We start from the raw sequence: 24,646 nt of genomic DNA on the forward strand, positions 1-24,646 counted from the left end.
TCAGGGACCCCCCACCCTCCTCTCTCTTTAGCATCCGTCAACAATCTAAACTGAACCCTCGCTTTCTTTTTTTGCCAAATAAACTTACTAAGGTCTTTTTTCCACCTCTCAAACGTCTCTTTTTTAATTTTTATGGGCAACATTTGAAATAGAAAAAGCATTTTAGGCAAGACCATCATTTTAATCGCCGAAATTCTACTTGCTAACGTCAAATTAAGCCCGGTCCACCTTTCCAAATCTTCTCTAATTTTGATCCATATTTTGGCATAATTATCCTTGAATAAATTTATATTATTTGGTGTTAATATTACCCCTAGATATTTTATTTTATTCGTCACTTCCCAATCCTTTATTTGGCTTAAATCCTCTATATCTGTCCTCCTCATATTTTTTGTCATTATTTTAGTTTTCCCTCCATTTGTTTTAAATCCTGCCAATTCCCCATACACCGCCAATTTCTTATCCAAATTTTTTATTGTCTCTATCGGATCTTCCATCATAACTACCAAATCGTCAGCAAAAGCTCTGATTTTATACTCGCTTCCTCCCACTCTAATCCCTTTAAATTCTTTATCCTCCCTGATATCTCGAATCATGAATTCTAGAGACCAAATAAACAATAATGGGGACAGCGGGCATCCTTGACGCGTCCCTTTAGTTACCTCAAATTCTTCAGTTATCCTTCCATTGATTATTAGCCTTGCCACCTGTTTATTATAAATTGCATTAATTCCCTTCATGAATTTATTCCCTACCCCTAATTTTTCCAAAGCCTCTTTCATAAATTCCCAATTTAGGTTATCGAATGCTTTCTCAGCATCTAAAAATATAAATGCTATCTTTTTACCTGGGTTCCAGTCGGCATACTCTAATAAATCCAAAACAATTCTTATATTACTATTCATTTTCCTTTTAGGTAAGAATCCCTGCTGTTCACCTCCTATTACTCTATTTAGTATCCCTTTGATTCTGCTTGCCAGTATCTCTGCGAATATTTTATAGTCAATATTCAACAGGGAAATCGGTCTGAAATTCCCCATCTCTTCTTTCCCGCCTTTTTCTTTCGGTATTAATGTTATGTATGTCTCCTGCCAAGTCTTTGGTATCACCCCTCTTCCTAAAATTTCATTTGTTATTCTTTGGTAAATGTCACCAAGATCTTTCAACTCTTCCTGTTCATGGGTAAAAGTAGATGAGAATTACTGTGGAAACATAATCTGTTGTTTAGTTGTATAGGTAATTAGGCAAACTATCTTATTGCAACTCTGGCAAATGCACAAAATAAACCCCATTAGAGCTGATAATATGGTTATAAATTAAACAGTTGTCCGAATCAGAAGTTCTACTTTGAAAATGGAGCTCAGTGTAAGAAAGCCAGTCTTGGATTATGGAATTTGCTCTCAATGGGGTTTCACCTAGCCACTTCCCATAAAAAGAACTTGTTCCATTGGCAGTGGGTAACAAAGTTTAGTACAATGGGGGTGGGGAAGAGCCCCTGCTGAAAAAGGGCTAAGAGCTTAACCCCACTGCAGTAAGCCTCAGGTGCTGAAAATTCAGTGTTTTCCAAGTATCACTGTGGTTCAGGGCAGTCTCAGAAAGAGCCTCTGCCATTCTTCCATGCTTCTGAGTCAACCAGGGACTGTCCTCAAAGTTCTCCAAGAACAGTGGAGACCCTCCTCCAACGTCATCCTCTTGATAGAGCAAAAATAAATAAAAATGGGAAACTTGCAAGTGTATTTGTGGGTCCTTGTCTACTGGAAGATCTTTCCTGCATTTTGACATATGCCACTGTACAGGTTCTATAGGTGAAAATTTGAATTACAGTACTTATGGTTTTGGTTTCAGCTGCATTGCAATTTTAGGCCGTTTTTATGAAGTTATTGTTTATGTTGCATACCACTTTGGTTATATTTCAGTTAAAAAGGCAGCCATACAGTAAGTTATAATAACACAGTCCAATTTGAAACCATTTTTTCTTAAGTTCCACTGGATTCAATATAACTCAATTCCTGGACTACAGACTCAGGCTGCATAAAGACATCTGATTTATTTTGCTTGGCAACTAAATTATGGAAGAGGTTCCCAACTAACAGATGAATATTGCACTACAGTCACTGTTTCGGCTTATGAGCATACAAATCAATCCCACTAGTCCCCAAAGAAGCAAGCATAAACACAGAGGCCACCACACTACTTGTAAAGCTTGCAAGTGCCTGGTGTATTGAACCACTACATCTGGTTCTCTGCCATCAAAAGCTTTTTATATATAAAAAATACACTTCTAATTGAAACAGCACTGGTGACATTTTACAATGTACTAAAAAGTTAGGCTTTGATAAAGGTTTCAAATGTGGGTTTACAACCAAAGGGTGTTGGAGTTTAATTTTGGAAATATTAGCTTCTTGTGTGATGTGTGTTGAACCACAAAGCCATCACTACTCTCTTCTAATTATGTTAAATCATCGTCAAAGAAAGCTTCTGGGTAAATCCAACCAAATCCAAAAGAGCAGGTGCACAAACTGGCTGTGATGGGGAAACAGAGGTTACCTATTGTTGCTTCCTTAGAAGAACAGCAAAGAATATGCCAAGCTAGAATACCTTTTTCAAAAACGTTGCAGCAGTTTCCCGTTTTGTTGCTGTGATGCGTTTCACTCCATCGGGTGATTGGACACGAATTATCTATTAAGAAAGGCAAAGGTTTTTGAAGAAAATTAGAAATAAAACAAAACTGTGAAGTTCTGAGTTTTGTGGCAAGAGGGGCCAAACATAGAGAACTAGCTTTTGAATGTAGGAAATAAAGCAGCACAAATGCAGCCTGTAAGTTCTTAGGAGGACAGTGATACAAAATTTAATGCAGGAACATATAACTGGCAGGAAGAGGAGTAAGTGGAATAGTAAAATATAAAGCATTTTCATATTATCCTTTTTAAAAGAATCAAAGACACACAATAATAGGTTTCTAAGTTCTTTTCCTGATAAGAGACTGAGTTTACAAATCACAAACAGCAGGAATTATATACAAGCTTAGCAATAAACATTCATGAGTTTTCAGACTGTTCTCTTAGGAGGAAAAAAATTACATCAAGTAGCATCATTAACTGCCAGTGGCTTTCATTTTAGCATAGGTAGCAGGGCCAATCGCACCTAGAGTTCAAACACCACAGCAGTACAGTGCATTACAACAGTGGAGCAATCTCTTGAGATGGAAAAAGAAAGGCAGCTATCTACTCTGGGAAAACAACAGTTCAAGGTAATTGTCCCTAGGAAGGTAATCTTGGGCCTGAAGCACTGCTGCCTTGTTTTACACTTCTGAAGCTTTCATACATAGAGGTCAAGAAAAATAATCTGATACCCCTTTGCAACTTTGCCCTGTGAAAAAATGAAGGGCAACCTCAGCAGGAGAGCTATCCTTAAGTCCCTAGAAGGTAACCTAGGGGCCACAGGATTTTGTGGATCTCCCTCTCCATGGGTGGAACAAAAGGCCTGCCTCTTGGTGGGTGGAGTATGGATGCCTCCCCCCCATCATGTAGGAGGAGAGCATGTTGAGGGAGGCGCTGGATCCAAATTCCTCCTGTTCCCAACACACACAGAACAGGGACAGTGCGAGTGCATTGGCTCTGGTTCCAACATACCATATTGCCCTGAATTTAAGCCTCACTTTTCCCCCACATTCCAACCGTGAAAAGTTAAAGTGTGGCTTATATTCACGACCTTACAGTATGCAGCCAGGAGCGCAGGGCAAACAGCTCCAGGAGTGTGGCAAAGCGGCGCCCGACCCGTGTGTCCTCTCCTCCAAGGCCGGGAAGGGAGAGAACGAGGAAGGAAGGGGAAAGGCCACCAGCAACACAGCGCGGGAAGGGAGCAGCTTATATTTGGGTATTTCTTCTTTTTTCACCTACAATTTTAAAGGTGCAGCTTATATTTGGGTGCAGCTTATATTCGGGCTAATACGGTACTTATTTTCCCATCTACTGGGAACCATGGAAGGGATTTGTCTTTTAAAAGACTGCAGAAAGGGAAAGAGGAAAGGAAACAAACTTTACTTTTTATACTGTTGGCATAGTGTTTTATGTTTTATTGTACCGGCATATACTGTTTTGCACCACCTTGATACTTTCTATAAGTTTTAAGTAAATAAACATAATGTGGTTTTGTAACAACACTGTTTTAACATTCACTTTTTCTGATGTTTGCTTTTATTACCTAACAAAATCCAACATGACAAAGCAGCATGTTGCCCCTGGGAGCAAGTCCCACTGAATTCAATAGAACTTACTTGACAGTAAACATGCAGTGGCTCTCTGTAGTATTCCACTCTGGAGTGAAAGCAGAATGACTAATACTAAGACCAAGTCACCTATTAATTCCAGGCCCAACCCCTTTGAATTTCAACATCATGTAATAGGTCTTTTCTTTGCCATTTGAAAAATCTCCTTAAAACTTGTGGGTGTTTCCAGATGGGAATTTACTGGGGGAATTGGTGCACATACACACACCTTTTCACAGCTTCCCCATGTCACTGCTACCATCAAAAAGCCAGCCTATACATTTTCTTTGTTGAATCCAGATTTTCCCTTACCATGGAAAATTCAGTAAGTAAAAATAGCCAGTTATAAAAACTGCAGTCATTGCTGGTGTGAAAGCTCACTGGTGCATTTTTGGACAGGTGGTTTGTCATGTGTCTAGCAACATTTCAGTCCATGGTCACCAAACCCATATTTTCCATTTGCTCATTGGAACACAACTTACTGGTAACTGTTATGCTTCCACCAGCCTAAATGAAATACCTCTGTTCCCTCAGACTGCAACATGCTGAAGGCACACACAGTTGGCAGGATCAATTCACTCAGTATTTTCACACAGTAAATGTGGGGATTACTTTTGAGATCATGGTAATACACTGGGATCTTTTTTTTTAAAAAAAAATAGTAACTATTGAGTCAGCCTGCTCCATCCCACTGATGCACCTACCATATGTAAACATTGTTAATGGATGTTAGCTTGTATTTTCTTTTTTGTACATCTAAAATCAATAACTTATTTTTTTTAAAAAAAATACACAGAATTAGGTAAGACCTCTTTATCAGAATGTCCAATATTCCATGCTGCAGTACTTTTTCTGGAGGGGAGTAATGGAGAGGAGGGACGTGGGTGGCGCTGTGGTCTAAACCACAGAGCCTAGAGCTTGCGGATCAGAAGGTCGGCGGTTTGAATCCACATGATGGGGTGAGCTCCCGTTGCTCGGACCCTGCTCCTGCCCACCTAGCAGTTCTAAAGCACATCAAAGTGCAAGTAGATAAATAGGTACCGCTCCGACGAGAAGGTAAATGGCGTTTCCATGCGCTGCTCTGGTTCGCCAGAAGCTGCTTAGTCATCCTGGCCACATGACCCGGAAGCTCCCTTGGCCAGTAAAGCGAGATGAGTGGCGCAACCCCAGAGTCGTCTGCGACTGGACCTTACGGTCAGGGGTCCCTTTACCTTTAATGTGCAGTTGTGCACCTTATGGATATGGGATTTTGTTTTGTTTTTTATTGACACACCCCATCTTGTTCCTCAAATCAATTAGCAGTTTGACATAGCTAAATGCCACTTATGTTCAAGGCCTCCCTATATTTTTAAATTAAAACCAAATGGGAATGTATAATCCTGCATCCTACCTTCCAAAAAAGTGAAAGCCCATATTTAATTCATTGGGACATATGACAACTAAGAGCTAGTAATGTTTGTTTCGGTGCACTTCCATGATTATTTTCCCCCCTCCCGAAGTGTGCACATGCAGTACAGAAATACCTGTGTGCACGCCCAAATTATAAACAAGTAGCAGAGGGCAGGCAAATAATGATTTGAGTGGAAAGCCCCTTTCCAAAAGGAAGGATACATTCCCCAAAACTCCACCCATTGGCACATAGAATAGCAACTAGCACTCATGCCTGGGGGGGGGGACACACAACTTGTGGGTGTTAACATGCCAATCACACATAGAGAGAAAAATAGATCTGAATAATACAGTATATAGCACTTGTCCATAATTACTCTGAAACTGTAGTACTGTAATCCTCTATTGCGGTAACAAACAAAAAAGACTGTTAGAAGACACTTTTAAAATGCTGGCTATGTGGCTTTAGAAAAGAAACCTTCAAGGTTTTTGAAACTGAAAGGTTGCAGATGATAGGCAGATAAGCTGCCTCAGCAGATGGCGCAAAGCACAGAGAATATCAACCAAGAAACCTGCCAATATTAAATCCCACCTGTAAGTCAGAATCTTGTAATAGTGACATGCATTAGAATCCTTCACAAGCTGGGAAACTACCATGTTTCCTAGACAGGCAAGGACAGATAATTTTGAGAGAAGCCCCAACAAGAGCATTTCCCCAAAACTATCGTCTGTCAAATTTTTCATGGGATTTGCACTTCCTACTGAAAACCATGCTGACTCAGCTCTACTGATAAAACTTGGTTTACACTGAAAACCAGGTGTCAGCAACCAAGTGGGGCATTTAATTGCCACAAAGAATACTACATAAACAACCTACCTTTTAAGCAGGTTAAACAGTGGCACTTACATTCTGTTTAGCTACAATCAAAGTGGATGATCTAACCCTACCAAAAACAGGTTTAACTAGAATGCCATTAAAACAATACCACAGTCTCGCTCTGGAGACTAAAGGCTCTGACTGCATGCCAGAAATGCCCAAATAAGGCCCTGCCTCATTTACTTGTATGGACAATTAATGAATATTGATACATATGGTCAAGACTATCACAGATACTGGCAACAATTTGTTAACATTGGCATAAGCTATGTCTAGTTAACACACACACACACACACATACATTACTATAACTTGTGCTATCTGATCCTATGCAGTTACATACACCTGAATCTTCACAGAACCAGGCTGTTGAGAAAACTGAGTACTAATTACCTAATAATTCAAAAGACAGCATTTCAAGCTGCCCATGGTTTCTCATGATTATGTGTTCATGCCTATGTGCTATTAATCTGTATGCACTATAGGGAGGGATACACCCACACTATACAGTCAAACCTCGGTTTACACCTACCTCCGTTTACGACCGCTTCGGCGAGTGACCGCTGCGGACCCGGAAGTGTTTACATCCGGGTTCTGCAGCAACAGATGCGCATAAGCGATTTGCGCAGCGTGTGCATGCGCAGAAGTGCTCTATTGGCGCTTAGTGCACGTGCAGAAACGTGCCTTCGGGGAGCGACCGCCTCCGCGGAACGGATTGGGGTCGCAAACCGAGGTACCACTGTATGTAGTTCAACCTTTAGAAGTGTGTGCTCTTATGGCACATTCAGAGCGTCTTCAAACATCTTCTATAGGAAGGGGATGGAGCACACAAGTAGAGCACACGCTTTGCACACAGGATGTCCTGCATTCTGTCTGTAGTATCTCCAGTTAAAAAAAGGGTCAAGCAGCAAGTAACATGAGAGGTTTTTGTCTAAGATGCTGCAAAGCTGCTGGCAATTAAGAGTAGATTATACTTGGCTAGTATTGACTGTCCTGGTGCAAGACAGCTTCCTACGGTATGTTGCATATGGTATTATAATAAATCTGTTCTTTCCCAAATGCCTCAAATAATACCCTAAATTTTCTTCCTTCATCCCATTAAAAAGTGCCTTAACACAACTTATATTTGAAGGGATTAATTTCTCACCTTGTCCACATGGACATAGGAAAACAATGTGAAGGCTTCTTCATAAAAACAACTTAATGTAAGGCAACCGCTGGAGTATTCCCACACTCTAGCCTGAACTAAGTTTCCCTTATTCAGTAAGGAACATAATCCTCTGACATTCTACAACTGGAGCTAAGCCAAAAACACTTATGAATTTTCTACAAGTTAAATCCAGGGTTTGGGTTTTTTTGCCTTGTACCCAACCTAACTGGGTATTGTCAGATGGATATAAATGCATCTAAAGCTTCAAGTGGAAAATAACTGAGCTATTTATGACCGTACATTGAGTTACTGATCTCATGAGGCACAAAATTACAATTACAGCCTGTGAGCTAGCCTCCTACTTAATTCTGAAACATATTAAGGATCCAATGCCACTTGCCCCACTCACCTCTATGCCCACACTTGCACACATGCACAAACACAAGACATAATGAATTTTGGGCAGGCTGCCAAATAGCCCAACAGCACATCGATCTTGAAAAAATTGCAAAAAGTACTGTAACTGAACCTGGATGCGGGTTGCACATTGGCCACACATGCTCCCTGCTTCAATGGGTTTTTGACAGAAGTTAAAGGAGACTAACTAGGCACATGTACACTGTATTTTTTTAGTTTTATGCTAGCTGAAGTGTCATGGTTTCACCTGGAGGATTCTGGGAATTGTAGTTTGGTGCTCTGCTGGGATTTCTTACCGGTAGTTCGCGGCCCCTCCCCCCAACACTGTACTCTCTTTGGGGGGGGGCGGAGGAAGAGAGAAGAAATTGTGATTAAAGCGGCTTAGCCCTGGAGTGCCTCGTCTTTTCCGCGGATGCTGCACTCTTCCTCCCTTTGGTGAAAGCTTCATACTCTCAAGTTTTTGGGGGGTGGGGGTGGGGAGGTCGGACGCAAGCGACCGCCAGTGCCAGTATCCCCAGGCCGATACACTCTCTCTCTCTCCCTCTGAAAGAAGGTGGGCCGAGGAATCTCCGGCCTCCAGCCCCCTCGGAGAAATCATTCTTCCGCCTCCTTCACAGGACCTGCATGGAGAGGCTGGAAGGGAATCAGACCCAGTTGGCCAATGCCACCCACCCACTGGGGTGGAGAGGGGATCCAGGGGCAGGGCGAGGCAGTCGGGGGGGGGCGCTCCGAAGACTCGCCGACTCCCTCACCACGACAAAGTGAGGGGGGGAGGGAGCGGCGGCGCCTCCTGTTCCCTCACAGGCCTCACGCCGGGGGAACCCAGGGCAACCCAGGGCTGGCTGTGGGGGTGGGGAGGACGACGACAGATGACCCCATGTGCTCTCTTCTCTTCTCCCCCCCCTCCAAGCCCAACTTACAATAGTCTCCGCCATGTCCTCGCAACCGCTCCCGACCCTGCGTCCTGTCCCGGCACCGGTAGCGCCGCCTCCTGCCTGCCAGCCAGCTTGTGCACCGCCAATAGTGCCGCGTCACCGTTCCCGGCCCGGTAACGCAAGCGGAGGCAATAAGGTTCCGGGAGAGAAACGGTCCGGCGTCGAATGCGGGCGCTGCACTCCCCGCCCCTTCTTCTTCTTTTGGGCTTAGGCTCCGCCCACTCAGGACTCTGTCTCTGTTCATAGGCTCCACGGGGATTCTACGCCAAGCACGTGACACGCCTCGACAGAAGGATTTATTTATTTATTTATTTATTTATTTATTTATTTATTTATTTATTTATTTATTTATTTATTTATTTAGATAAGTTTCTTAGAAAGGTAGCAACTTTTCTTTCGTCATAACTTGCAATGCAGTTGTGGTTCCCCCAAGTCTTGTAATGCGCTGAGTTTCTCCAAAATGTCCTCCTCTGGAAGCTGCTCTCTCCAGTCGCAATTCATTCATGCTTTCCCTTCTCCTGCCTGAGCATGTCTTATGGCAGACAGGGAAACCGTTTTTACTAGGGTTAGCAATCCCAGTGCTTGTTCTAGGATTTTTGTTACACATAAATATAACGTGTCATATAACACGCACACACGTGTGTGCGTGTGTTAATATAATATAATATGATATAATATAATAACATTGGTTCTACTGACAGACCGGCATTACATGAACCAAAGCGATCATACACACACAAACACTAATTTTTATTAGTTTTCAATTACAATCCAACAATAGCCTCATTATAGCAATACCAATTTATAATACAATTACTAATACCGTGTTTCTCATATTATAAGACATGTCTTATATTTATTTTTTCCTCAAAAAAACATACTATGGCTTATTTTCAAGGGATGTCTTATTTTTTTCCTCCTCCTCCTGCCGCAGCCGGCATTGCTGCTGTGCCTATCACTATGTCTTATTTTCGGGGTATGGCTTATATTCCTTGAATGCTTAAAAATCCTGCTATGGCTTATTTTATGGGTATGTCTTAAAATATGAGAAACAGGGTACCAATCATTCAAATACCGAATTTAGATGTCCCCGCCCCCTGCGTGTTAGAAGAATGGATGGTTTGGGGTTTTTCTTTATTTCTGCATTCCAATATCTTACTAATTTCAATTGAATCCCGGTCGTAATAATAATCCCTTCTACAACAGCTGCAATATTAATAACTTCTATTCGTGTTGACACGTTAAATGGCATTTGGAACCACAAGTGAGGCACTCAAACTATATCCTTGCTCTTCCTGTGTGTGGACATTATTCTGTCCCTTGTGTTTCTTCCTGTCCTTGTAAAATGTTATGTCTATCTTTTCCAAAGGGATCTATTGTTGTCTATGTTGACCCATGCAAAAAAGAAAGGGGGGCGGGCAAACTTGAAAATAGTCCAATCTGAATAAGGGAGAAATACTTTTTTTATAAAAAAAGAATAAAAATAATGCCTTATAGCCATTGCCTCACAATCTGTGCTGAGAGGAAGGGCCTTACTGTTTGGGCAGTCCAGGACCTCCATACACACAGCACAGATTTGCACCCAAGGAAGGGTACATTGGTGCTGTATTTTGACTTCACCCCTGGAGGTTCACTCCATTGTCTCTCAAGACAGATGGATGTCAGCAGCAGCAGCAACAATAATATCCTGGATAATAGCTCTGTAGGGTAGGTAGAGGATTTTGGGAGATTATCTGCCTTCCTATTGATGCAACATACCCTTGCAGAGATCATTTTAAACATTCAGCTATGTTTTAAAAGTACAGGATATTTCCTCCCGTTAGGAATATTTTACACAATGCCTACTTTACACACTGGTGCATTGGATCCTTAGCATAGGAGTCAACTCCTAGGGGCTGAGGGGGCTTTGCCCCTTCAATAAAATATTTGACACCCCCCCCCCACCAGTTCATGGGCATTGGTATTCAAATGGCGAGTGTGCACCGTGTCATGTGATGGATTATGTACGGTGGGGCTTATTAGCTTGGCCCCCCCCCATATTTTATTTTATTTGGCACCCCTGATCTGTCACATTTCTCTTTTGCAGATGGGAAGCCAGAGCTTGGAATTTCTTTATGGCCACTCAGCAAATCCATTACTGAATTGGAACTTGAATTCATATGTTACAAATCAGAAGTTTTGCAGAATGTACGGTAAAACTGTGATGCTTTGATGCTCTTCCGGATGTTCAGTGTGTCTCCTGTTTGGCGGTACAGTTAAGAGTTTAGGCCAAATAAGGACATAGCTAATTTTCAGGGTAAGGTGAATCTCATTTTGATCTTGCAATTTTATCTGTCGTGGAAGGCTACAGTGCAGCAGAACCCTTATCATTGTAAGTCTGAATATTATATATATGTGTGTGTGTGTATGAAATGCATTCAGTTGTGTGGTATTAATTATAGCACAGAACATATAACTACTTAGTGGATAATTCATAAGCAAGACAAAGGTGGCCTCTTTGAGCCAAGAAATGTGATTTCTCACATGATACAAGTATGACTGCAGCGGGGTCTGCCCTGAAACTCCCTCCCCCTGTGCAGTGCATAACATTTGCAGCTTTCTCGCTTGGTAAGCAAGGAGAAGGGCAGAATGATATCCAACTAATTGCTTTTACGGCCTTAGAAATATGAAAGAGAAACTTGCTGCATTTTTAAATCCTTTTTTGCCAGGACTATCTTTGCAGGACAGCAAGATGGAAGATGATGAAACCAGTGCATTGCTACCAAAGGTAATTATTTTCATTTGCATATTGTTTCTGAGTTTACCCTTGTCTTTGGAGAGCTTTAGTCCTCTGTATATGGCATCGTTTCCCCATTTGTGTGGAGGGGAAATCCAGTGAGATTTTCTAATAGCATGTGCAGAGAGAGAGAGAGAGAGAGAGAGAGAGAGAGAGAGAGAAGAAAGAAAGAAAGAAAGAAAGAAAGAAAGAAAGAAAGAAAGAAAGAAAGAAAGAAAGAAACTGACGACCTTTTTCCCTAGCCCATCATGTTGCACGGTCATCAATATGAAAATATTAAGAATAATCCTAAATAAGTTTACTTCGAAGTAAGTCCCCTGAGTTCTATCAGACTTTCTTCCAATGAAATATACTTAAGACTGTGTATTAGCCTGTCCACTAAGAAGAATGCCTTAAAATGACGTTCCTTGGACTTACATACGTCCCTTTTGTTCTATTCCAAGTTCAATCACACCATCCATCACTTTGCCTGCCACTTCCCTCAATCATTTTAAGCGGTCTCTTCTCCCTCTTGAATGGATCACAAATGCCTTGTCCTTCCCATCAGACTTCTCCATAATGTTGCCCTCTGCCCACTATATCTCAGCAGTGATACATCAGAAACTTCTGTCATCACTACGCATAGGGCAGATCCCCGTCATAATTTTAAAACAAATGGTTCCTTCCCCCCCCCAAAGAATCTTGGGAACTGTAGATTATTACATTGCAGCTCTGTAAGGGGTAAACTACAGTTCCCAGGATTCTCTGAGGGGAGTCATGTATATTAAATGTTCGTTGAATGTACTTTAAATGTATGTCGTGGATCTTCCCTTAATCTATGCTTCTGCCTCCAGCTGATTTATAAAGTGGAGCCACAGGGGAACAAGTCTTCACTGACTAGATGATAATCCAGCCGTAATGGATTATACCCCCCTGCCATATAAGTCGATCAAAAATCTCCTTTCTGCCCTGTCCTCTGCTTTCTACCCTACTGTTATGCCAAAGGCCTCCAGTTAAACAACAGGATATTCCGGGAGGAATTAATGTACCTCCCTTTTTGGTTTTGTTCCTCATCTCTGACACTTGGTCTACGTTTTCTTTGGTTCTCTTCTTTGTTTAGGCGGACAAAGTGGACATATTTTGCCCCTCTAATGCACAGGGCTCCCTGCTGAACCCCAGCAGAGAAAGAGAATCATGGCATCTTAGGAAACAGACAAGAAAATGGCACCTCTGCCCCTCTTCCCATCACCCCCTGGATTCTCTTAGCCACTGTGTTAAATACTTGACCTTTGTTTGGAATCTGGCCTTCTCCATTACAGGATTGCTCATTTTGGCCATCGGGATCTGGGGTCTCTCCGACAAAGAGTCACTGGCAAGTGAGCGGATCACTTATTTGGGCAGCGACCCCATGCTCTTTTTTGTATTAGCGGGTCTTGTAGCCAGCACGATCTCTCTCTTGGGCTGTCTAGGAGCCCTCTTTGAAAACACCTGCCTCTTGAAGCTTTTTACGGGAGGAATCATGGTGTTTGTGGTCCTGGAAACTCTGGGTGGCATCGTTCTCTTTTCTCTGAGACACCAAATCAAGACCTCCTTGCAAGAGTCCCTTACGGTGGCCGTGCTACGATACCAGGATGACCCAGATCTCAAATTCATCATGGATGAAATTCAGGTGGGCCTGCAGTGCTGTGGGGTGGAATCCTACCTAGACTGGAAAACAAATTTGTGAGTATAAGCCTACTTGGAGAATTCCCCTTGCCCTGTTCTGTTAACACCTAGGAACCACGTCGTCATCACCCATCAATCAAAATTGCTAATAATGCCATCGGTTTTCTTTTCATCCACGCTTTATGTGATTGAAAGAAAACTATGTTGTTGTTCTCCTCACATGATGCCTGCAAGAAGCCTGGGAAGCCCAGGGGGACAGTGTGTGATGTGACCGACGCCCATCTTGTTTCACCATCATGGTCTTCACATTTGGGGGGGGGGTTTCACCTGAGCTACTAACCTGGGCTACTAACCTGGGTTGATCCTCTTGCTTGCTTTCATTTTAAGAGACCTAACCGAGTTCATTTCTTACCAGAAACATGCTGAGAGAGGCCCTAGTCCAGGCCATAGCTGCCAAGTTATCCCTTTTTTAAAGGGATTTTCCCTTATGCTGAATAGGCTTCCTCGCGAGAAAAGGGAAAACTTGGCAGCTATGGTCCAGGCACCCCCAAACTTTGGCCCTCCAGTTGCTTTGGACTACAATTCCCATCATCCCTGACCACTGGTCCTGTTAGCTAGGGATCATGGGAGTTGTAGGCCAAAACATCTGGAGGGCTGCAGTTTGGGAATGCCTGCCCTAGTCCATAAGCAGTTTAGCCACACTAAAATCAGTGGGACATGTTGCTTGTGAATAACTTAAGCATGACTAATTTTCTCTGGATTGGCTCCAGAATATCCAAGGAAACCTCACAGCCACAGACAATTTTCTCAATGGTTTCTGTGCTGCATCTCCTTAATGTTTCCACACACACATTCTTTATTGAAAAAGGAATTGTACCTAGTATAAAATTATAAGTGCACAAGGTAAAATAAGATGTGGAAAGAAATAACAGTTGTTAAGATACTCCCATGTAAAAAGACAACAGAAAAAAACCTTATAAACATTGAGGTATCAGGTTAAGGTATTAGGATAAGTACAATAACAAGCTGTAAGTTTTTTGTGGGTTTTTTGCCCTTTATAAAAGCATATTGTGCCATGTTACTGTCTGTAAATGCAAGAAGTGCTGGATAATTTTTAAGGCTGTGTCAGTTTAGTCTCATCTTTTGTTCAAAGATTTGTACAGATTTATCATTTTACTCAGGACCTGCATGTGCACACCCACTGACAATTGGCGCAATTGGCTTTTAACACTGGCAGGAAGTAGTGTATGAGCTGCTGCGGCTCGTTCTTGTTAAGAGGCTTCCTTAGCTGCTGCATCTGGTCTGTCTCTGTGCTCCCATCCTTTGGAGTGAGCTGGTAAGTGGTGCACAGCTTGAATCCACACCTGCCACCTCTCCCTGTGAACTCAAACCCTAACAGGCAGTGTCAAACCTGCTGCCTCCGTCCATTCATTCAGCAATGCATGCATAAAGTCAATTACGCATGGATCACACTGTGCACACAATTTCAGTTGCCGGGTGTGTAGTTTCCCTTTCCAAAGTACGCCTCTGCATGCATTGGTCCTGGTCAAGTTAGCGAATCCATGTGCAGACTATCCTTACCAGCAGGAATGTCCTCCTTTGCCTGGGTATCTTCTGCATTCACATGCAGAAAACGGAGTGGGTGTGCTGGAAGAGGCGGAGAGCCTCTGTGCCTTAGCAGCAGGTGAAATGATTCTTCCTGTTCTTACATTCCAGATATTTTAACTGTAGTTCTCCAGGCGTGCAAGCCTGCGGCGTCCCATCTTCCTGCTGCCTGGATCCGCTGGAAAACGGCACCATCCCGAATTCCCAGTGCGGCTTTGGCACCCTGGCCCTGGAGGAGTTTGTGGCTCAAAGCATTGTGTATCTCGGAGGCTGCGTTCCCCAGCTGAGCAGATGGCTCAATAATCATGCAGGAGCAATTGGCTTGTATTGTGTGCTTCTGATTGTGATTGAAGTAGGAAGCTTATTACTGACCACTAAGCTCCTGGCAGGCATTGCCCTTGCTAGGGCTCGGTATTCCAGTGAGAGGGAGGAAACATATTTGCTCTCCTATCATCAGAGACAAAAGGGATTTTTCTCATGATCTGCTGCAAACGTAAGAATCCAGTTACAGGTAGGTAGCCGTGTTGGTCTGAGTCGAAACAAAATAAAAAAATTCCTTCAGTAGCACCTTAAAGACCAACTAAGTTTTGAAGTGTTTCTCCTACTGGTTTCTCCGTCTTGTGGTTCCTGATATCAGATTTATGTCCATTTATCCTTTGGCGTAGGGTTTGGCCTGTTTGTCCAATATAGAGAGCTGAAGGGCCCTTAAATGGACATAAATCTGACATCAGGAACCACACGACAGAGAAACCAGTAGGAGAACACTTCAATCTCCCAGGACATTCTATACAATATCTCAAAGCAGCTGTTTTATTACAGAATAATTTCAGAAACAGACTGGAAAGAGAAGTTGCTGAATTGCAACTCATTAGCAAGCTTAAAACCATGGAGCCACCTGGAATGAACAAAGACATAGGATTCTTATCTCATTATACATGATCAAGCTTTCCTTAGCATCTCAGCCCTTGCTTACCCCCCCCCCCAGACCAATTGCAGTCATTAACAGTCGTTAACAGTCATCAACAGGTTTACCACAGGTTTACCACCCATCACCCCCACCCCCACCCTCTGAATATACATAAGGGTCTGGCTGCTTCTGTTTCAGTGTATCTGACGAAGTGTGCATGCACACGAAAGCTCATACCAAAATAAAAACTTAGTTGGTCTTTAAGGTACTACTGAAGGATTTTTTTTAATTTTGTTAAGAATTCAGAATACTGTAGAAGCGCTGTTATGCCCCACCAGGTCCAGTATACTATTTAATTCCTCAGAGCAGGGTTTGCACCTTGTATGAGGAACAGGGAGATCCTTTGTGCTTGGAGTTCTCTTGCTTACGTCATACCCTTCCTCCTTATTCTCACTGTCCCCGATTCTCCTCCGGCTGCATCCCGTTCCATCAGTACTGCCTCTCTTCCTCCGACACACCCTCCAAATATGCATAGAGAAAGAAGAAGAGTGTTGCAGCAGAACAGCTCCCTTTCAGGATCTGGTCTCCATGTGTTGTGGAAAGTTCTTGTGGAAACCCATCCATTAGTTTCCTGTGGCCCTTTCTCAAAGCCGCTTTCTGAAATGTGCCTGGGAAGCATTTTCGGCCCAACAACCGACTTCCCCCACCATTCCCAAAACCAACACTCCCAAGGTATGTTCCTCTGCGGTGGCAAGATTTAGGGAACATGCTCCTGTAGGAATCTTACTTATCCCCTCTCTGTATGCCTTTCAGCAGGCAGTGAAAACAGAGATTACAAACCAGCAAACCTTTTATGGCTACCCTACAACCTCTCTGGAGAAACTATATCCTATTCTATATGTGCAGAATCCATATTTTTCAACCTAACTCCTTTCCACTGCAGTATTCCACTCACATCACACTGCATCTTAAAGGTTCCCTGTTGCAATTAAAGTCTCTCTCCCTGCCCTCATGCTTCCTTGTTTGAGCCCAACAAGTAGTGCTGCAATAGCTTTCATTGCATGAGTTCATCTGCACACAGGAGGCTGATCACTCCAGTATTTTTTTTTGCTCGGTCTTTGATTAAGTGTCCACAACATCTTCACAAGGGAGGAGGGAGAGAAAACCGGAACAAATCTGCCCTCCTTCTGGTGAACTCCTTGGCTGCCCCACCAGGTCCAGTGGTTGCTAGCCACATTGCATCCACTGCTTTAAACCTCCCCACCACCACCACTGCCCCACTTCCAGGAAATAGATAAGAAGGAAGAGAATGTCACAGACCCTCCAAGTGTCCCTATTTTCCAGGGATAGTCCCTGATTTACAGAATCAGGGTTTCTGATTTGATCCTGGAATGTCCTGCTTTTCCTTAGGACGTCCCTATTTTCATCGGAGGAACATTGGAGGGTATGGAGTTATCCAACTCCCGAGCCACCTGAAGGCAATCCTGTATAGTGTATAGGGATTCATTTTTTTTAATGTTTAACATTTTATTATGTTTTTATATGTGTTGGAAGCTGCCCAAAGTGGCTGGGGCAACCCAGTGTGGAGTAGTAAAATTATCATAATGGAATGGGACATCCCTATTTTCATTGGATAAATGTTGGGAGGGTATGCTGTCATAGTAAAATGGAGAAACTAGTATACAGTACATGTAAAGATGTCTATTTTTGCAAACTATAGCTGCGATGGGGGGGAGGTTCATTGCAGATAGAGACAATAGCATAAAGTCAAGCGTAATACTTGCCCACTTGGGTTTTATTTTGGTTTTATCAATTGCTGGAGGCCAAGGGCTGATTTCTGCAAAGTTGGTTCATTTGAAGAGGCTAGGAGCACAGATGAAAGGAAGGTCACAGAATCTGCCTCCTCAACTGGAGGGAAGGCAAATATCCATGCAGCCCCACTTTTCTGGCCTCTGTGTGTTTATATGATGCCATATTGGGCCAGCTCGTGTAGCTCCAAGTGGCTGAAGGCTTCCCAGGGGCAGATCACAGTAATATCTGAAAGAAAGAGAGAAGCATCAGGGCAACCTACGTACAGTACATGCTCATTGCCAAAGGTCATCGCGCTTCTAGGCTGAAATCTGCCCCAAAGGCCTATGGTGACAACTGGTCGAGGAAGCAATTGTGGGGGTTCATAATCATAAATTCAGCTCATGCTAAGTGAGCACTTCAGCTTCTGTGCAGTGATGTTTAGAGAGAAGGGACCCTGACTACCAAACACTGCGTGGTATGGTGGCATGGCCTTGGCCAGGATGCCAAGACGAGCGATAAAAACAGTCTTCAACCAATGTATGGAAGGAGGTAGCACTAGCAGACATGCAAAGAAAGCTCTGCAGGTGCTGTGGAGGTAGTGGGTTGCACCAAGGCCTTCTGGGAATGAGTTCTAGACATACAAACACAAGCTGGTTCCCAGGTCTGTCTCCATCCGTAGGCAAAAAACGCAGATTCCTTGGTAGGTGGGAAATGTCAATAAAGAGAAACGAGGCAGTTTTTATACTAACAAAGGTGCAGATTAATGTTGTGTGGTGCACTAAAAATAGGAATCATTGGTACCTGTTCCCAAGCCCTCCATTCCAGGGATGTCATCGCCAAATCTGCAAAAGAAGAGAGAAAGAGCAGTCTACCATGCAATTGGCTTTTTCACCCAACCCGGATCATTCCTCCACATTATATAATTCATGGATGGTCAATGTGATGCCCTCCAGATGTTGGACTACAACTCCCATCAGCCCCAGCTAACCTGACCAACAACCAGGGATGGTGAGAGTTGTCCAATAAAATCTGGAGGGCAACATGTTGTCTATCCCTGATATAATTTCTTTATAGGGCTCCACGTGAAGCGGTTTAAGGCGGAATGCTGGTTTTTTTTTCCATGCAAGAGCTTAAGTCTCAGGACAGCCATTGATTCAATAATTCCATACATGGCAGAACCTTCCCCAGCTTTGGGCAAAGTTGCCGCAGGTTCCTTGCAGGACACAATCGAAACACAGTCTAAAGGGCACATAAATGCTATTGCCATGGTGCCTGACATATTAATCATATTCTAAATATCTTTTTGCTCAGAACCTGCATTTGCACAAATCAAGAAAGAAAAGAAGAAGAAAACCAGCTCCACGTGGAGCCCTATAAAGTCTCAGACTGGCAAACCTTGCCCTTTTGAAACCTTAAACAAAAGCAATGGAGCATGCCACCATTGATTTCTATCTGCTGCAGTACCAACAAGACAAGATGGGTGAATATTAAAGTAAATTGCAGATCCAAAGGAACATAGGAAGCGAGGCCAGTGATTTGTCTAGCTTAGTATTTTCTATACATGTTAATTGTTACATCATTGTCAAATATCTAGACCAACCATTTCCCCAGAATAACAATTTGCACCACATCACCAACTTAGTGCCCCATCTCCCAGTTTGGCGGTGAGAAAGTGAGTTTCTTAATTGAGAAAGAATGCACTTCCCCATGATAGTGGAAGAGGCACTGTGAAGGATATTTGTTCCTGGATAGGCAAATGACTAGATTCACTGATGGGAAAGGTTCCAACATGCTGCTTGTAAAGGAATCGTTCCCAGCCAGAAAAACTGCTGGCAGAGAGAAGAATGCTACAAGCAGCAGGATTGCACCCGTTCTCTCCGTTACCAGCAGATTGATTAATGAGTCAGCATTCTGGCTTGCTGTTCCACATAGCAGGCTGGCATGCTGACTCATAAGTATTCCTTGTGGGTGCAAACTGGATAGCTTCACTAGTTTAAATCCTAATACTATCAAATCCAAAGTGTGTATGGATGGCAATTGTTATCCCAGGGCAGGATTAAAGGTGTTGCGTGTTTATTTAATTGCAACATCCCATGTATAAGACAACCCCCAATATTAAACTTTAAAAAATTGGGGGGGGGGAATACAGTCTTATACATGGAAAAATACAGTATTTATGTGTGAGCAGACCTTGTCCCTTGTTTGCATATCCCACTTAGCATTGCATTGAATTCTACTCACAGAAAATTTCTCCTTTATTTTGGGGGACCCTAAACCATGGTTTGTCCAAATCCCCCAAAATTATTAGCGTTGTGGCAAATATAGAAATTCCCATTTCTAGTCATCTGGGAGCAGGAGAGGAGAAACAGGAATGTTATTGAAACCTGCTGTGAAGACTGGAACTAAATGTGTGACCTATAGACTGAATGTGTTCTCTAAAGCTGGCCCACCCATGAAACAGGGTGAGGCGGTTACCTCAGGCGGCACCTACCCAAGGGGTGGCAGCTGTGTTCTGTCACCCAGCTTTGCTGCTGGTCTCCCCAGCCTCCAGGGGCAGAGAAGGACCAGTGTCAAAGCTCTGCAGAATGCCCCCCCTCCTGTCACGAGGAAAAGCCCTTCTGAAGAAGAAGAAGAAGAGTTTGGATTTGATATCCCGCTTTATCACTACCCGAAGGAGTCCCAAAGCAGCTAACATTCTCCTTTCCCTTCCTCTCCCGCAACAAACACTCTGTGAGGTGAGTGAGGCTGAGAGACTTCAGAGAAGTGTGACTAGCCCAAGGTCACCCAGCAGCTGCATGTGGAGGAGCAGAGACGCGAACCTGGTACCCCAGATTACGAGTCTACCGCTCTTAACCACTACACACTGGCTCTGGAGTTTGTGCCCCTCATCACAGGGGTAGCAGCAGCAGACCCTCCAGGTGTCCCTATTTTCCAGGGACGTCCCTGATTTAGAGAAGCCGTCCCAGTTTCTAGTTTGATCCTGGAATGTCCCGCTTTTCCTTAGGACGTCCCTATTTTCATTGGAGAAACGTTGGAGGGTATGGAGTTATTACAACTCCTGAGCCATTGGAAGGCAATCCTGTATGGGGAATATTTTTTAAAAATAAATAAAATGTTTTATTATGTTTTAATATATGTTGGAAGCTGCCCGGAGTGGCTGGGGCAACCCAGTAAGATGTGTGGGATGTAAATAATAAAATTATCATTATGGAATGGGACGTCGCTATTTTCACTGGAGAAATGTTGGAGGGTACGCAGCAGGACATTTCACCTCAGGTAGCCCCTGCTTCCTATACACCAAACAATGATTTTAAAACTGCTCCTGGACTGGTAGGGATGCTAGCTGTTGACAGCGGTGGGTAAGGAGGCCTATGGCTGTTTTTGGAGGAAAGTGAAATCAGTCCTCTTCACCCAAGGAATGTCTCCATCTCTCACCCTTGGACACCCTTCTTTGGTGGCTTGCTTTTGAACTGCCTGGTTTGCCTCTGCTTGAATTTGGGGGGGCCTTTTCTGGGGGTGGCAGGACCTCCAGTCACTCTGGTGGCCGATTTGATTTCCGGCTTGGGAGGTTCGAGGCTCATGGTTGCCGTGAAGAGAAAACGCCGTGGCACACAAAATGGCTTCCGATTCCTGCGGTTTAATCTGTTGTGAAGAAAGGAAGAAGGGAAAAGAATTACACTCCCGTGTCTAGTGTTTCTGTGGACAGCTAACTGAACTTCCATCACATCTTGAGTTCGTGTTCCAAAGCAGAGAAACAAATGAGGTGTAACATATTTAATTCCAGAATATAGAGAGTCAGACCATTAACTCATCTAGTCCAGTAACGTCAATGCTAACTGGTAGTGGCTCTGCAAGGTTTCAGGCGGGGGGCACCCCCAACCCCACCTAAATATGCCAGGGTAAAGCTTTTACCTTCTAAAACACACCTCCTCACAGATATTTCATAGAATCATAGAGTTGGAAGAGACCACAAGGACCATCCAGTCCAACCCCCTGCCAAGCAGGAAACACCATCAAAGCATTCCTGACAGATGGCCGTCAAGCCTCTGCTTTAAAGACCTCCAAAGAAGGAGACTCCACCACGCTCCTTGGCAGCAAATTCCACTGCCGAACAGCTCTTACTGGAAGTTCTTCCTAATGTTTAGGTGGAATCTTCTTTCTTGTAGTTTGAATCCATTGCGCCGTGTCCGCTTCTCTGGAGCAGCAGAAAACAACCTTTCTCCCTCCTCTATATGACATCCTTTTATATATTTGAACATGGCTATCATATCACCCCTTAACCTTCTCTTCTCCAGGCTAAACATACCCAGCTCCCTAAGCCGTTCCTCATAAGGCATTGTTTCCAGGCCTTTGACCATTTTGGTTGCCCTCTTCTGCACACGTTCCAGCTTGTCAGTATCCTTCTTGAATTGTGGTGCCCAGAACTGGACACAGTACTCCAGGTGAGGTCTGACCAGAGCAGAATACAGTGATACGAATATTTCCCTTGATCTAGATGCTATACTCCTATTGGTGCAGCCCAGAATTGCATTGGCTTTTTTAGCTGCTGCATCACACTGTTGACTCCTGTCAAGTTTGTGGTCTACCAAGACTCCTAGATCCTTTTCACATGTACTGCTCTCAAGCCAGGTGTCTCCCATCCTGTATTTGTGCCTTTCATTTTTTTTTTTGCCCAAGTGTAGTACTTTACATTTCTCCCTGTTAAAATTCATCTTGTTTGCTTTGGTCCAGTTGTCTAATCTGTTAAGGTCATTTTGAAGTGTGATCCTGTCCTCTGGGGTATTAGCCACCCCTCCCAATTTGGTGTCATCTGCAAACTTGCTCAGGATGCCCTCAAGCCCATCATCCAAGTCATTGATAAAGATGTTGAATAAGACTGGGCCCAAGACAGAACCCTGTGGCACCCCACTAGTCACTACTCTCCAGGATGAGGAGGAGCCTTTGGGTTCAGTCAGTCAGCCAGTTACAAATCCACTAAATGGTAGCATTGTCTAGCCCACATTTTATTTCCATACAGAACAGTACCAGGTTCATCACCATTTCAATCTTTGAGTAGAACAGAGCGTAATAACATTTAGTTCGTGGGATAACTCTCCCATTAGCCTACTATCGCAGTGCTGTACTTAATGCCATTACATCTGCCTGAGGTACGCATTCTCTCCAGCTTTAGTTCATGTGACTTGACTATCTCTATACTTGGACTGGAACCCATGTGTGGGCCAAGCTTTGATGTTGAAACACTAATTATTCCACCTGAAACTTCAGATTATAATGTTCAGAGCCACGCAAAAAGTAGCTGGCTAGGACCCAGGAAATACCTGATTTATCTTGGCCTTGTCTGGGTGTGGCCTTGTACAAGCCGCACTTCCTGTTCAACTCACCTGATGTTTTCTATTTCACTTTCTTCCCTAGGAATGAGGGCAAGAAGAAGACACTGGAAAGGGGTTGCACAGGAGAGTGCCATGTGAAATTTATTCTGTGAATGATGCGTGCAAAATGCAACTGGCATGGCAATGGGCTTGACACACAGCAGTGCAGATAGAATGTGCCCAGTGCATTTAGTTGCCCAATGGGCAACTAAACTCCAAATTTGGTTTGGTGCTTTGTGTGCCCTCAACAGATTGCACAGCCTAGCTAACGAAAAGCTGCAGCTGTCAATGGGTGTTGTCGTTGGGACACTAGGATAAATGGGCCACTGATCTGGTACAGTGTTGTGTTTATTTTGTTCATAGTTAAATCCCTAAACAAATGCTAATCTGATTAAACCTTTTCTCTCCCTCTCCAGTAAACAAGCTTGCTAATATCTGCACTTGTTTGCATGATTATTATTTCAGGGGGAGGGAGAGGGGATTTTATTTTTGTTCATCAGTTATTACCAACCATCTCTGAAAACTCCTGCATATCCTGCGTAGTCCTGCTACTCCCCGTTTCGGTAATGTTAATTTTTCCAGATCACACAGATCATGATATTTATTCCAAAGCTATTCTAGCAAATGAGGGAAGACTTGGCAGCTGAATTGCTGTTCTGAGGATTCCCACGCCTTGTAACTAAAAAGCCAAACCGTTAAAATAGATATGATTCTGATATGCAGCCAATCAAATAAATGCGTACATTCACCCTGTTAACTGTTTAATTATACTGTACAAAATTAGCCACAACTCTCACATCTACTTTTATGCTCCCGTATCCATTAACTTCATTATTTGTCAATACCAAGCTGTCTCGTCAAGCTACAAAAAGCTATTCATTTTTTAATTTTAATTTTTGCTGCCTTGCTATTCCTTGGAAGTCTCACTTCCTCCCATGTCAGTATGCATAGCACTGCAGGATCAGTCAGTTTTATGATGCTTTTATATTTGTTGGAAGCCGCCGAGAGAGGCTGGGGCAACCCAGTTAGACAGGTAGGGTACAAAGAATAAAATGATTAATATTATGCATGCTAATAGCCACCCTATGGCAGAAAGTCAGTATTTGCCCAAAGCTACCCAGGGACGCGGGTGGCGCTGTGGGTTAAACCACTGAGCCTAGGGCTTGCCGATCAGAAGGTCGGCGGTTCGAATCCCTGTGACGGGGTGAGCTCCCGTTGCTCGGTCCCAGCTCCTGCCAACCTAGCAGTTCGAAAGCACGTCAAAGTGCAAGTAGATAAATAGGTACCACTTCAGCGGGAAGGTAAACGGCATTTCCGTGTGCTGCTCTGGTTTGCCAGAAGCGGCTGTGTCATGCTGGCCACATGACCTGGAAGCTGTATGCCAGCTCCCTCGGCCAATAGAGCGAGATGAGCGCCGCAACCCCAGAGTCGGTCACGACTGGACCTAATGGTCAGGGGTCCCTTTACCTTTACCCAGTCAGATCCCATGCTGAGGAAGCATTAGAATGAAATTCAACAC

At 43.5% G+C, this 24,646-nt stretch overlaps 3 protein-coding genes across 3 annotated transcripts in view; 1 reads left to right on the forward strand and 2 right to left on the reverse strand.

Annotated features, from left to right (window-relative positions):
• NPLOC4 (NPL4 homolog, ubiquitin recognition factor) overlaps positions 1–9,206 on the reverse strand; it is a 54,076-nt gene extending 44,870 nt beyond the window's left edge. The window contains exons 1-2 of the mRNA XM_035104110.2: positions 9,021–9,206; positions 2,599–2,679 (exon numbers count right to left, since the gene is read on the reverse strand). Coding sequence (XP_034960001.2) covers positions 2,599–2,679; positions 9,021–9,035 — 96 coding nt within the window. The 5' untranslated portion in view covers positions 9,036–9,206. The remainder of the gene's footprint in view (positions 1–2,598; positions 2,680–9,020) is intronic.
• A 2,348-nt stretch (positions 9,207–11,554) lies between these two features.
• On the forward strand, positions 11,555–15,604 carry TSPAN10 (tetraspanin 10). The gene is made up of 3 exons (XM_035098928.2): positions 11,555–11,802; positions 12,911–13,512; positions 15,172–15,604. The coding sequence occupies exons 1-3, from the start codon at positions 11,701–11,703 to the stop codon at positions 15,539–15,541; spliced, it is 1,074 nt and encodes a 357-aa protein (XP_034954819.2). The 5' UTR covers positions 11,555–11,700; the 3' UTR covers positions 15,542–15,604.
• A 2,172-nt stretch (positions 15,605–17,776) lies between these two features.
• Positions 17,777–21,468, reverse strand: PDE6G (phosphodiesterase 6G). Its single transcript, XM_035104108.2, has 3 exons — positions 21,194–21,468; positions 18,560–18,600; positions 17,777–18,004 (listed from the first exon to the last, which is right to left on the reverse strand). Exons 1-3 carry the CDS (start codon positions 21,337–21,339, stop codon positions 17,928–17,930), a joined length of 264 nt encoding a protein of 87 aa, XP_034959999.2. The 5' UTR covers positions 21,340–21,468; the 3' UTR covers positions 17,777–17,927.
• Between the last annotated feature and the right edge of the window lie 3,178 nt (positions 21,469–24,646).

The sequence above is a fragment of the Zootoca vivipara genome, chromosome 2, assembly GCF_963506605.1.
Source record: "Zootoca vivipara chromosome 2, rZooViv1.1, whole genome shotgun sequence".
In the NCBI taxonomy this organism is placed as follows: domain Eukaryota; kingdom Metazoa; phylum Chordata; class Lepidosauria; order Squamata; family Lacertidae; genus Zootoca; species Zootoca vivipara.